General features: G+C 37.2%; 1 protein-coding gene across 3 annotated transcripts in view; it reads right to left on the reverse strand.

Moving 5' to 3' along the window:
• The window catches only part of FSTL5 (follistatin like 5), a 708,564-nt gene that overhangs the window by 155,906 nt on the left and 537,274 nt on the right, over positions 1-15,384 (reverse strand). For all 3 annotated transcript variants that reach the window (XM_029235420.1, XM_029235419.1, XM_029235418.1), the window contains exon 8: positions 11,424-11,544. In XM_029235420.1, coding sequence (XP_029091253.1) covers positions 11,424-11,544 — 121 coding nt within the window. The remainder of the gene's footprint in view (positions 1-11,423; positions 11,545-15,384) is intronic.

Raw genomic sequence — 15,384 nt, forward strand, 5'->3', positions numbered from 1 at the left:
ACTAAGGTGCCAGTAGGGTTGGTTCATTTTGGAAGCTCTAGGGGAAACTCCACATCCTTGCAATTTCTGGTTTCTTGGGCCACTTACATTCCTTGGTCTGTTACTCACTCATCAGATCTCTCCAACTTCTTGCCTCTGCCATCACATCTCCTAATTTCTTCTTTGGCTTCCTTGCCTCTCTTGTATGAGGACCTTTATAATTATACTTAGAGCCTACCAGAATGATATCCTTATCTTGAGGACCTTAACTTAATCACGTATACAAGTCCCCTTTGCCATTTAAAGTAGCATTCACGTGTTCCAAGGATTAGGATGTGAATGGCTTTTGTTAAGACATTTTCAGCCTACCACACCCAGGCACCTTCTATTTTAGTTCTTCTGCAAACATCAAAGCATGACTTTCTCCCAATTAAAAATAGCTCCCCAAGCTACCACCACCAGACCCATATTCCAAAAAAGCAGAAACAGTTAAAAGAGGAAGGGCAGGCACATAGCTTTCCTATTTTGGTCATAATTCAGACAGTAAATGCATCAGTTACCCTCACATTCCATTGGCCCAAAATGTGTCACAGGACAACATCTAGCTTCAAAGAGATCTGGGAACGGTAGGTTTTGGTGGGTGGCCTTAGGCCTGCTAAAACTGATCTTTTATTACTAAAGAAAACTAAAGAGAATTATTTGGAAGATAAAAATCAAGTTTTCTCCACATATAGTGACAAGACTAACCTATTTGTGTGTGGGTTTGATCAATTAAATATAAGTTATTTAACCTTGGACAGTTGATACAGAAAGAGTCGTATCTTTCCACAGCAAAACCAACTTTTTTTTTTTTTTTTTTTCTGTCATTCCCCTTCCTTCATATACTACTGAGTGCCTGCTGTGGTTTTGGACAGAATTAAAGTACTGAACTCTGAGAACAAAGAAGTATTACTTGTAATTTCTAAGTTTACTTGATATTTTCTTGATGTTGTCTACATTAACCATATCCACTAACTTTCAGAACTTTTACAAATGAGGGTCATAAGAAAACATGCCTTTAACTAATGTAACCAATCGGGTTTTTAAGAATGGTTCCTATGAGGTATAAGATCATGATGGAAATTAATGAGATAAACCCTCTGCCACAGATAAACAGAATACACAGGAAACAACAGTTATCTAATATCGGAAACCAGCAGCAGAGGACTATGGTTCCTGAAATAAGGCAAAAAGAAAAAAAGTGGGATGAGCTGTAGAACTGCCTCAGCTAGCAGCCAAAAGGCATTTGGTTGATATTGATGCAGAGAAGGGGAATCAAAAGTTCTCAATGAACTAAAGATAAAGATATTGGAATTCAGGAAAGCTTGGCAGCTGGAATTTGCAGGACAGAGTACCAAAAGGGAGAGAAATATGTTGAGAAAGAGCTCCAGGAATCTTAATAGGGGTCTTCAGGGTCTTTGGTTCAATGCATAGCATAAAACTTCACAAAGTCAGGCAAAACTCAATTACTATAGCAAGAAATAAAACCAGGGAGCTATAATTCTAAAAGTTCCAAGAGCTTACATAGTGGTAGGTGACATATGAGTTGGGTTAATCAGACTTCAGACTGGAGAGACTTAACTGAAAAACCAGATTGGAGAGCTCATAGAGACTCCAGAAATAATGAACCTTAGAAGGTTAATGAAAAGCTTCTAGTATAAAGGCTACTCTAGAAATAATCAAGTAAAGTTTAAAAAACTCTAAAGTATGAAACTGATATACAGGTAAATTAATGTCAAAACAAAAATCAATACTTCTCAAAAGTATCCCACAAATCTCTCTCAACAATTTTCACCATCCAATTTAAAAATACTTTAACAGACATGAAGAGAGAAAATTAGACTCATATGCAAATAAAAATTAGTCAATAGAGACAATTTCAGAGATGATGAAATTAGCAAAAAAAATTTTTTTTAAATATCTGGCATGAAAAGATTGAAAGATTTAAAGGAAAACATGAAAAAATGGGGGATAAATGCAGATCATAAAAAATAAATGGTAGTCCTAGAGTTGAAAATACAATATCTGAAATAAATTTCAAAAATACTCTGGTTGGGATTAATAGCAGACTAGACACGTACAAAAATGATTTGTGAACTTGAAGTCAAAGCAACAGAAACCATCTGTACTGAAGTACAGTAAGAACAAAGATTGAAGAGAAAAAATGAACAGAGTTTAGTGGTCTATGTGAAAATAGTAAGCAATAACACATATTGGTAATGGGATTCCTAATGGAGGGAGAGAGCTGTTTGAAAGGAATTGACAATTTATTTTTCCAAATTTGTTGAAAAACGTAAACCAAAAATTCAAGTTGAGCAATCCCTGCAGGATAAATCTAAGTAGAGGAAAAAAAAAAAAACCAAGGCATATCATAATCAAATTGCTGAAACCCATTGAAAAGGAGAAAATTGCAAAAACAGAAGAGAAATAGAAAAAAAAAAAAAAAACTAGAAATAAGAGAGTTTTCATTAGAAATCATGAAAGCCTGAAGGTAATAGAATAACATGTGAAAAGTGTTGAAAGAAAACAAAAAGGAACACCATCTGCTCCAAATTCAATATCCAGCAGAAATAATTCTTTAATGAAGAAAAAATTAAAATATCTTTAAATAACAAGGGCTGAGAAAATGTATCAGGAGCATATCTGAACTTCACATTGTTACATAATGTTTATTAGGCTAAAGGGAAATTCAGAAATTTGGATTTCCATGAAAGAATGAGGAGAATTAGAAAGGACAAATGTAAAAGTCTTGTTTTCTTGTGCTTTTTTAAAATTCTTTGAAAGATATTTAACTATTTAGAGAAAAAATAACACAATGTATTATGAGGTTTATAACACATATAGAAGTAAAATATTTGACAATATTACCACAATGAATGGAAAGAAGAGAGATCAATGTATATTGTATTAAAGTTCTTATACTTGAAGTGGTAAAATATCTGAAGATACATGGCAATACGTTAAAGTTGTATATTGTAAACAAAGCTTTCACTTACACCTTCAAATATCAACAAAAAGCCATAGCTAATAAGTTAATAGTGGAGAAAAAACAGAATTCTAAAAGTTATGTAATCCAACAGAAGGCAGAATACAAGGAAATAATGAATCAAGAACAGATGCAACCATTTGAAAACACACAGCATGAGGGTACACTTAAATCCAGTGAGAATCAGCCCAGGAGAGAGATGTTGAAGTTCTCCCAAAACTATGAACTTCAAGAAACTGCTTCACCAAGAGGAAGCAAAATAAAAAATTAAGGAGGGACATGATTGTTTAGATTTTACTTGTCCTTAAAACTTTCAGACTTTCTTTAGACTTTATGTCACAAGGGCAGAAGAATCTACTTTTGGATATTAATTACTTTGGACTAATTTCATTGTAACTTTAATCTTTGAAGTATTATTTCTCTCCGGGAATTTAATAATTAGATTATCTATTAAAATGTGAGCATGTCTATGCTCTCACTATTGCGTAACTGGAGTATCTTGATATCACGATTTAATCTAATTGCAGAAGCTCTGAAGAGCTCTGTTAAACAGTGTAACTGCACATAATTTAGCATGGGAGATAATAGAAAGAATCTTTAGGCCTTGGAGTTAATGAGGTAATGTACTGTTCTATCATATTTAAAAACCTTCTGGAAGCAAACATAGAGTGCCCACCAGTAGCTCTCAGGGGGGGGAGATACAAAAGGGAAGCAAAGTCATTAAGTTAAGGACACCCCTTAACTATGAGTGTCCCCAAATTCAGCTCTGAGAAAAGAAGTTAGGTTCAGATGGTTGATTTGGGAAATGATCCCAGGAAGCACAAGTTAAAGAGTAGGAAAAGTACGACAGAGGAAAGAAAAATAGCACAAAAAAGGGTTAATTCCGGTGAGGACACTCTGAGGAATCAGGTACAATGCACCTGAGAATCTTCCCACTGAGGAGCGGGTGCTGGGCTTCTTACCCATTGACTCGTGTCCCTCATTGGTTAAGGACTGTCCCTGGGGGCATTCAATCCCTGGCACAACTGGGCTACCTGAAGTGAGGCTGATAAAGCTTCTTGTGTCAAATAAAGTCCTCAGGAGAGTGGAAGAGAGACAAACTCCTGCATGACCAGCCGTCAGGGGATGTCCACCACAGCTGAGGAGGCCCGAGTGGGGCTTGGAGCAAATCATCAAGACTGAGGGCAAAACTGATTTGATACATGTCAGATCTCAACCCCTGAAGAAACAGCCACTCCCTGAGATCCCTATATGCTTATTTTAAAGTCAAAATTAAGAGAATAAAGCTTGAGAATCTGAGGAAGGACATATACTCCTGCTTCACATGTTTCTGGGGAATCAAACTGCTGGACCAGTAGTTCTCCAACTTTATCATCAGTCATCAGGTGGGTTTATAAAACACAGATCATCCTACCTCATGACCGGACCCTCTGATTCAGTAGGTATGGGTGAACCCTGAGAATTTGCAGTTTAAAAAAAGAGACAAATGAACTTATTTATAAAACAGAAATAGACCTACAGGCATAGAAAACAAAACTTATGGTTGCCAAAGGGGAAAGGGGATGGGAGGGATATATTAGGAGTTTAGGATTAACAGATACACACTACTGTATATAAAACAGATAACAAGCACCTACTGTAGAGCACAGGGAACTATACTCGATACCTTATAATAACCTATAATGGGAAAAGAATCAAAAAAGAATATATATATGTATAACTAAATCACTTTGCTGTACACCTGAAACTAACACAACATTGTAAATCAACTATATTTCAACAAAATGTTTTAAAAAAATAAAATAAAAATAAAATAAGTTGCTCATGCTACTTGCTCAAAAACCACAGTTAGAGAATCACTGAGCCAGAGTGACCCTCAAAACTTCTCTCTCTCTCATCCTTTAGTAACTGACACTGGGAAGAAGAAAGAGGAGGCACTCGGCCTTTTGCTTCCTGCTTTCCGGACCTTACTGCCTGCAGGAAGGTTATATTCCCATTTGTGCTTTGTTCTTGCTGAAAGCTTAGCGGGGAAGGCTGCCTGAAACTGGAAGTTCAATTCTATGATGCATGAAGAAGCAGACCACTGTTGCTCCAGACTTAAGCCACTTTTTCTAAAAAGCTTCATCCGTAAGAAGATGATGCTTTGATGTCTATATGGCTAGCTCCAAATTCTGAAGGAGAAAAATAGAGGTGTTCTACATAGACATCCTATAGAGCCAGAAATTTTGTGCAGAAGTTTCTGACATGAGTAGAAAAACAAATCCACTTGATATTACGTGTGAGGTCTTAAACAATAAAGGAGGGAGAAATAACAGCATGCATATGGGTGTTTTTTTTAATATGGACGAGCTTTCTGCCCAGAGGGTAGTGTAAACACTGAATGACTTTTAAAATTTCTTACATTCTGTATCCTAAGCTGAAGATCTAAAGCCGATTTGCTTTATGTGAAAAGAAAAAGCAAAGCATGAAATGAATTGCACTGGTAGAGTCAAGCTCCTTTGATTTATACATAATGTTTCTTCTGACAAGGACACAGAAGCACTCTCATATTTCAATAACCTAATTTTGCATTGTTTGAAAAGAAAAAGGGCTATTGAAAGACTTTTATTTGGCTCGCACCCAGGGATATTTAAGTAGACTTTGCACTTCAAAAACACTCTTTAACAAATTCCAATGACTTGTGGTATTTGCAGAGCTTTTTATGGTAATCAATAATATATTTTATTTTTATAGCTAATTGACAAATTGTTAAGATAAATATGTTAAATTCCCTATGGAAACCTGATTTTCTAAAGGTCTTTTTAACCTTTTCTGAAAAGTGGACAGAGATTGAAAAATGAGTTAAACTAGTTTTAGAGATTTACTGGGTCCATAAATGTGCTATTTGTCTACCTAATTTGCATTTTCTCGCGTGTTCATTGTATTTTTCAGGGTCACAGCTCCTTCTCAACTATTCTTTTGTTATTGGCCTATAACTGTTCTGAGTGACCTCAAGTTTACTAGACTTATTTATACACAAAGCATACATTTAAAGTTACTATGCCAAATATAAACAATATAAAACCAAAGGAAAGGGAAACACCAAGAAAAGCGACAAATCACTTATTTAGCAAATGACTTGTAGGGCTGCTGTTTTATAGCTAATTCTACCCTTTCTAAACATTTTACTATGAAGTGATAAACACAACTAGTTACCTACCCAGTATTTACTCTCACCTTCCTCCCTTTCTCCTAAATAGCTGAGCGGTTCATCCTTGTGAATGGCAAACCCCAAGGTCAAGGACGCATCTTTAGCAATCTCTGCATTTAGGGGTCAATGGCAGTTACTGTCGGCACTTCCACTGAAGTTCTTTGAAAAGTGGGCTCTCAGGTGTCAGGAAGTATTCCTCCTCCCTCTTGATTACTTTTTCCCTGCTGAAATGTGAAAATGCCGGCTGGGATTTTCACCTCCATTTGGAAAACATTGAGAAAGGAAACAATGTTCTAACCACAAATAGTGGAGCATAGGATAGCAATGACGTTGTGGGGCTGCCACCCTGAGCCACACCGTCTGGGCTTCTTTTACACAATAAGAACACCACACCGGTGTCTTCTTTGTGCCCCTGTTATTTGGGGTGTCTGTTACAGCAGCTGAAGATAATCTCTTACCGATCCATGCATAATACATTTTCTACCCAGGTTTTTGGCCTCTTCAAATAGGTTTAAATATTAAAAACGATCCTTGAAATATACTTATTGTCTTCCCTAGTTGATAAAAATGCAGTAGAACAAGGCTGGTTGCTTTTTATCGGTTGTGGTTGAATTTGATGCATTAGTGTTAGTCTATACCTCATTTCTCCCTCTCAGCTAAGGCAAGCACACTGGCAAGTCAGATTTAGAAGAACCGCTGGGCTGTCTAAACATCTGTCAGATCTTAATGGTCCATATATTCCTTTATATATGCTTGACCTAAATAAAAGTGTTTCTTATAAACAGATATTGCCAGATGCCTTCAGAAAATGTTTTGAGGGAAGGTTTTGCATTTATTTCTTTCTCTCTAGTACCTCATTCTAGTAGTATTTGACCAACTTGCATACCCCAGTCAGTTTTTCACTTCGTTCCTCATTTCCCATGGTCTCACATCTTTCCTTACCTACAACTTTCCTTACCTTACCATTTATTCTGTGTTCCATCATTATAATCATTCTCTTGTAAATGTACTTAAATTTATAATGTCTCTCTCCTACGTACTCATGTGACAAAACAAGATGTTGGTAAACCCAAATCTCCTCTTTCTATGATTACAAATTCGCAGCCAACCACAACAGAAAGAAAACATACTAATATATATCATCTCAAGAACACCCAAAGATGTGCCCAACATTCCAACTACATACTGCTATTTTTATAACCCTACCTCCCTACAACTTTTCTCCTCAAATCACTAAAGCTCTCACAAACTGCCCACTTTCAATAGTTGGTACAGTAAGTCCCCTACATACGAACCTTCAAGTTACGAACTTTCAAAGATGTGAATGTGCGTTCACATGTCCAATCACATAAGTTAGTTCAGGTGTCTGGCGTACACTGTCACATAAGGGCATCCTCTACAAGTAGTTGTGCTTTTGTGTACTTTACTGTACAGGACTGTATACAGTACAGTAGCACAGTATCTTTATTTCAAGATCAGGATGTCTGGAAGCAAGTGTAAAAGCAGCGGTGAAGTGGCTGGTACTGCTAAGAAGCACCGGGAATAGGAGGCCCAGGGAAAGGATGAAGAGAGACAAGAGGAAGAGAAGCAACCGAAGAACTGAAGAGATTCACGACGCAGGAAATGGCAAGAGGATTTTCTTTATTTGAGGAGGCACTGTTAGTTTCTGAGGCACAGGACCTGAACGTACAACGGTACATGAAGGTCACAGCAGCCATTCAGAATGCAACCCAGTGCTACCGTGTCATCTATGACGAGAAAATAAAGCTACTACCCAGACATCACTGGATCATTTTTTCAAGAGGGTAGATAGAACTGAATCCAGCAAGGAACCAGAACCTGTGCCGTCAGCGTCAGGCGTGAGTGAAATGGCAGCTGGCCCTCCGTCTCCTATTACTGAGGATCCTTCAGCTCTACCATCTCCCACCTCCCCTCCCTCCTCCAGTCAGTAACTCTTCTCGCCTGTTCACTCGATGCCAGCCCTGGATGCCAGCTGTTGTACTGCACTACAGTACTTTTCAAGGTGCTGTCCTGTAAGATTAAAACATGCTTTCTATTTTTTGTGTTGTTTTTTATGTATTATTTGTGTGAAAAGTATTATAAACCTATAAACCTATTACAGTACGGTACTATATAGCCAATTGTGTTCGTTGGGTACCCAGGCTAACTTTATTGGACTTACAAACAAACTGGACTTACAAATGTGCTCTTGGAATGGAACTCGTTTGTATGTAGGGGACTATTCCTCATGACGCTGAAATAATCCAAGCAATGCAAAGAGGATTTCCTCATGCTCCCACCCTGAGCATCCGCTCCCAAACTGTCTGTCCTCCTCCCTGTTTCAACAGATTAACTATCAATCTTCCAAAGAACAGCCCTTCCATCTGTGTACTAGATTATATCAACTTTTTAAAGACTTGATGACTGCAATTTTCCCCTTTTTCTCTTGTATGAGCTGCTTTTCATTTTTACTGGACTACTCACATCAACATAAAAGATAATCACATCTGCAAAATGAAATTCCCTCTCTTGACCCCAAGTGACTCTCCACTTACTGCACAGTTCTCTCCTCTCCACTTTCAACAAACATAATATCCTTGCTTCTCTTTCCAAACCCCATCCCTTCACAGAAACATTTATACCAAGGATTTCAAAGCAGATTAAAGATTAAATGTAGTAGGAGGTAATAGGAAAAGATTGGTTTTACTCCCAGGTTTAGGGATCTTTGTTCCTGGGAAAAGGAAAGCACCAGTGCTTAGTCTAGGCAATCACTGTTAATATTGAATTCCTCTTAATTAATTCATAATGCTAAGCCTGAAGGTGGAGGAGAGGCGGCACTGTTTCTGAGACCTCATTATTCCTTCATTCTCATATTCCATCTTCAGAAAAACCTGATATCAGAGTAAATAGTTAATGCACAGGAAGGATGAAATAGGGACACCGCACTTCCCCAGCACCACTCAAGGCACATCTTACAACATAAATGCCTGCAGTTTGGCTCAAAGCCTTCTTCCTGGGCTTTCCAGCTGGAGCATGGCAAATGAGTGAGTTGTGTAAGAAACCTACATCGGACGTGACTGGGGAGCAGACCCTCAGAAGAGCATCCATTTAGAATGGTTCCCATGCTCTACCATACATCACAATTCCCTGAGAAGCTTATCAAAATGCAGATTTCAAATCAAATTTCCAAAGAGTGCTGTTGAAGCTCAGGTCCTACATCTTTGATATTTTTTCCTGTGGTTCTGATGCAGGTAGAACATGGACCCTGCACTGCTCTACAAACTAGCTAGAACTCTAGTGTGGTAGGTACTTAGACTGGACAAACTAGGGCTAGAAGTGAGGATGAGAGGTAAAAGACAGAACTTTTGGTTAGCCACATGCCATTGCGAGAAAAGGGAACGGAGAGCGACCAGGATCCCTGGCAAAAACACCACCTCAAAGCATCAGTTTTGTCAATTAGGCCATTAGCCAGTAAAAATCACCGCAAAGAGGGAGACAAGGGCCAGGATGCCTACAACCACCAGTTCGCCATGGATGCAGCACCCAGATAGGGAACATCCCACACACACTCCTGTCCTGTCCTCCCAAGACTGAGTCCTCTGGGACAGTTGCTATCTCTGAACATCCAACTCCAAACATCTGAGACCACTGGGAACAAGCCTCACCTCCTCCTTCACACTTTGTCTGTTATATTCACTGGTTTCTGTGAAAGCCCATTTCCAAGCCTTGACCCATGTCTAGCTGACAAATGGATTTGCACCAGAAACCAAAACCTAAATCTGCTTCTGTAGAGTGTCAACTATACTCAAACTTTGCCAGAGCTGCTCTAAGTCTTTGCTCAAAACCCTCCAACCCCACTTTTAGTAGAAGTTAACATAAATCTTTAAGTTAAAGGGTCCCGAGATAAGAAAGGAAGCTGCCAACAAAAAAACAAATGGAACTAGCTGGGACCAAGATGGGAATAAATCTGACCTCCAACAGACCCTCAATCCCATTGTATGCTGATTTTCCTACATTAGCATATTCAGTGACACGCCTACCTGGTGGCCATGACTGGACACTAAGGACCAAAAGAAGATAAAAAGGGGGTGGCACCCCTCTCTCTCGAAAAAGCACTGCCCCTTCCCCAGTAAACTAATGCACATAACTCCCCATCATTAGTCTCATTCCTCCTCCATTTGCCTTCACTCTTTAAAATTAAATTCCTTTTGCCAGGTAGGCAAGAAGTTGATCTGGGAACTTAGTTCCTGCTTCTCCATTCTTTGGTCACTGAATAAAGCTTGTGCTTTGTCAATTTCAGCTGCAGCTTCATTATTGGCTGCTTGAACAAAACAGAAAAAGAACCTTCCCCTAAAGAATCCAAAAAAAAGAGTGGATATATGTATATGTATAACTGATTCACTTTGCTGTACACCTGAAACTAACAACATTGTAAATCAACTATACTCCAATAAAAATTAAAAAAAAAGAACCCTGCCCTGCCGGGTAGGGGTAGCAGAGTCTATATGACTTAATTCAGTAACAAAACCATAAGCTCCCCAAACTTTTCAAACTTTTTTCCCACTCTCCTCTTAATTCATTCCAGTCACACTAGCCACCTTGCTGTTCCTACAGAAAGCCATAAAGTTTCTGCCTCCTTTTTGTAAACCATAGAGTAAATTCATGTATATATGTGTATGGAAATTAATTAGTGTGTATTAATGAATCATACATACAATCCTATTATCAATTCAACTAAATGTGAATTAAGTCAGAAATAAAACAAAGCACTGATTGTAAGATTGATATCAGCCTACTTGGCCAATGCTTTAAATTAATTTAAAGCCATTAAATTAATTATTGAGATTATAAAACTTTGTACATAATAAGTTTTCTATATCACTAATAAGATCAACTAAACACCTGATCTAACTAAAATTTTTAAATGCTTAATTTTTTCAGTTTCTAAAATTTATACAGTTGCCTAATTGTTGATATTCTAAAGTTGAAAAAATAGTTTAAATTTCCTATGCTTTAATTTTCCAGTCAGAATGAGTTACTCTGTAATGTTTCATGATGAGAAAAGTGGTACAAATTTATTATATTTACCTACTCACTTTTTTTTAATTGGAAGGGTTTTACATTAACAGTAAGTCCTGAAACTCAAAACGAAGCCTTCCTAGTCAACTGTGACAGTCTTTGAATACCTACTGAAGCAAAAAGCAATTAAAACACCCCCACATTTCTTACCATTCACTTGAAAGATGTGAGTCTGAGAGATGTGTTCATAGCCCTCTGCAGAGCAGGTGTAATTGCCCATGTGAGTTGTGGTGACCTTGGTAATATATAAGGATCCATCATCTCCAAAGTCCTATAGAAAAAAAAGTAAAATTAAATAAAATTACCTGTTTTTACTTAAAATGTATTTCAACAATTCACTTTTTAAAAAAATGTACTCAGGAGCAAAGTAAATTAAAATATTATCTTTAAATTATCAAAATGATCACTGTTAGTTCTATAAAGTTGCAAGATTTTATAGGCTGTAATTACTATCTTCTCAAGACAAGTTTTGTTTAAAAAGTATAATCTCAGTATTTATTTGAAATATCTGAGCTTATATAAAATAACTGAATTTTCACATATTTATTCTAATTCAGTTTACATTTTAATGAATAAAGGTATAAAATATTTTTCTTATTTATAGCTAAAACAAATAGCTCCTAACTACATTCTTCACATTTTTAACTGTCTATTAAGTTTTATATCCTTTAATTATATCTTTACCTAGGAAAAAAACATTAAAACAGTGTGGTTTCAGACATAAAATTTATAGCCATATCAGTAGAACAGGATTTTTTTAAGCCTCCCAGAAATAATCAGTACATTAGCTAAAATAACCACGGCATTTCAAATTTATGGGGGAAAATATGCATAACCATTTTAGAAAAAAGATTAAAAAATCTTGTGCTGTTTATCAAAATCAAATCCAAGACGCACCTCTGGAAGAGTAAAGACCAGAAAATCTTCTCTTTCATAAAGGGAATGAATACACTGGCAAAAATTGTCATAATCAACTTATTCAGAACTCTGGAAATAGACAAAGGCTCACACCAGCGCACACAGCATTACTGGAAAAACTGGCTGAATTTCAGCAAGGACAGCGAGGCTGGTGGCTTCCCTCTCTTCAGAGCTGCATGGAAGCCTTGGACCACCAGCTTCGTAACTCTGCTAGCAGAAGAACGGGTTTGAAGCTCCTCCAAGACCCCATCCTCAGAGAATCATCACAATCTGACCTACATGGCAGCTCCCTGAAAATTTCCATTTTCATGAATTCTTTTTATTTGAGCAAGACTTAGAGTTGAGTCCATACGTTTCTGACTCCATATGTTTCTGACTTTACCTATATTCACACCATGTGCATTTCTGTTAAAAATAGCTTCCCTCTGATACTCACTACAGATTAATTACAATCAAAAAAATGACTATGGAGCTATTGAATATGGACCTCAAAATAATGAAAATGTTCTCCCAGTCATGAAAGAGAGAGACAGAGAGAAGAAGAGAAAGAAAAAGAAACGGGGGAGAAGAAGAAGAATGAGAATAAGAAGGAGGAGAAGCAGAAGGAGGCTGGGGAGGAAAGGGGAGGGAGCTTCGGGGGAGAGGGGGAAGAAGAGGTGGGTCAGGAGGGGAGAAACATGCTGTATGTTCTGGCCATCAGATTATTTAGCTGATGAATAATGTCTTAATGATTATCAAATGAAATAAAATTCCTCCATATCATATTGTATGAGATTGATCATACCACATTTCTGCAGCTCCCAGGGGCATCTCATGGACTTACAGGAAAAGCCTCATGCCCTGCACGATAGGGGAGAATTTGGAGATTAAACTCTAACAAGGACGTCACTGAGTGACACCAACTTGTGATAGCATCCCTTGCATCACCACGGGCTATCATTAGAAACAGGGCTCCTGGGTGAGCACTTAGGCTAGAGAACAGAAACACCAAACAGCAAGGCCACGCTCTCCCTCAGGTTAACATTAAGGCAGGGAGTTGACACACAGCTGGGTATAATATGAGAAAAAGCCAAACCTCTGCAGAAATCAGTTCAGGATGATTAGAGTTAAAGAAATTTTGAGAAAAACTATGAGCCAAAAATAATTCTTGACAACCTGAAATGTAATAGTAAGATACCTAATGAGCACAAGGCAGACAATCACACAGGACGTGCATGTACCAGAAAGACTCCTCACAAGCAGAACAGACCAGGGAGACCAAATCAGAACAGAGATGAATCCCCTCATGGGACAAGAATAACTGGAAATAATCATAAAAACCCAAAGTATATCTCATATTTGTAATTATGTTTAAATTCATTTATGCCAAACTGCACATAGGTCTTTTAAAGTCTATTTTCAAATAATACTTTTTAAATTATTCATAAAACTTGAAATAAACTTTTCCACGTGTTTTCCTGTATAGCTACCTAGAAAGCTTGGCCCTTCCCAATCTACTATAATCCAGATTCCTTCACCAAATGATGTGAAAATTTTCCAAGAATATAATCTTGAGAATGTTTATTAAAGTATCTTATTTTGCTATCTGTGTTATTCTGTAATATGAAATCCTTTTAATGTAGATATGCTCTAAATTAACATATTGTGTGATCCCTTCTAATCTATATATCATTTATTTTTTCCTCTTTCTTCCAAGTAGAAGCAAAATCTTCCAGCCTCAATTTCTTTCAATACACAACTTTATAATCACCTTTTCAAACAGCATTTCTGAATAAGCAAGATTGTCTCACCACTTTGCATGAAGCATGGATTGTTTCACTATACTTATTATAAAACTCAGTAAATATTTATTGAGCACTTAAATACGTCAGGCACTGTGATAAATAATTTAAATAAATTATCAGATTTTATCCTTTCAGCAACCTTTTTAAAATGCACTACTATTAGCCCCATTTTATATATATGAAAACTGGAATATGCTGATGTTAGGCTTGGGCTCATCTGAGGTCACCAACTGCTATGGTCTGGATGTTTGTGTGCCCCACCCAAAGTTCATCTGTTGAAATACTAAAGCCTAATGTGATAGCGGGCCTTTGGGGGGTGATTAGGTTGTGAGGGTGGGGCCCTTAAGAACAGTATTAGTGCCTTTATCCTACAGAGATTTGAGGACATGGGAGAAGATTCTGGCTATTAATCGAGAGGGTGGCCATCACCCAGAATATTAATGTGCTGGCACCTTGACCTTGGACTTAGCCTTAGAACTGTGAGAAATACATTTTTGTTGTTTATACCACCAAGACTTAGTCTTTTGTTATAGCAGTCCAACAGAGTAAGACACCAACCAAGCTAAGGGATCGGAGATTGGCATCCAAACAAATGGTCAGACTCCAGAACTGAACCCTTGTTATTATGCAATTCTTAACCCATCTTCATCTTTCCTGATTCTCCATTATTTTAGCCAAACATAAAACTTACCTTTTGAGTTTTTTTTTAATATGGATACATCAATCCTATGCCTTACCTCCATCCTGATTCAGCATTTCTAATCTTTTAAGCTTTCATTTTCTCAGCATTTTTCCAATCTTAAGTAGATTAAACTAACTGTGTGATTTTGATGCTCAGCCATGGTTGAGAGTTATGTCCTTATGTAACAGATGCTCCCTGAATCTGGGGACAAAATCTTGCACTTATTTGGAACCCCCATTACACCTTTATAATCTTGCTGCCAATAGATTCTCCATAAATATTTCTTCAGTGATTAAATCTTTATGAACCTCTACACCATTAAAAAGTTGCCTCAGGGCACTAATGTCTGGAAATTCAATAGAAAAAACCTAAAACCATTTATTTTGTTGAGTTGACTACCTATATTATTTTCAAAGCAGTACAAAAGGGAACTGTGGAAAAAAGGAAAATCTATAGCACACTTCTAAAATTTTGAAAATTGTATGGCTACTATAATTGACTATAATCAGTGGTGTAGAGTAATAATCACAATGTTTAACAACCTATAGAGGACAGGCACTGATCAGTCAGAATGGATAAGGCAGTAAACATCAGGTATGACTATACCAGAATAAAACAGCTGAATTTTAGGCCTGTATTTACCCATAGGCAATTGTTATGATCCAAAAGATAAATCCCATCCATTAGAAAATGGTAAATTTCAAATTTAAGTTTATTTTCCTATTTC

The sequence above is a fragment of the Monodon monoceros genome, unplaced genomic scaffold (assembly GCF_005190385.1).
Source record: "Monodon monoceros isolate NGI ecotype Baffin Bay Population unplaced genomic scaffold, NGI_Narwhal_1 Super_Scaffold_20, whole genome shotgun sequence".
NCBI lineage: Eukaryota > Metazoa > Chordata > Mammalia > Artiodactyla > Monodontidae > Monodon > Monodon monoceros.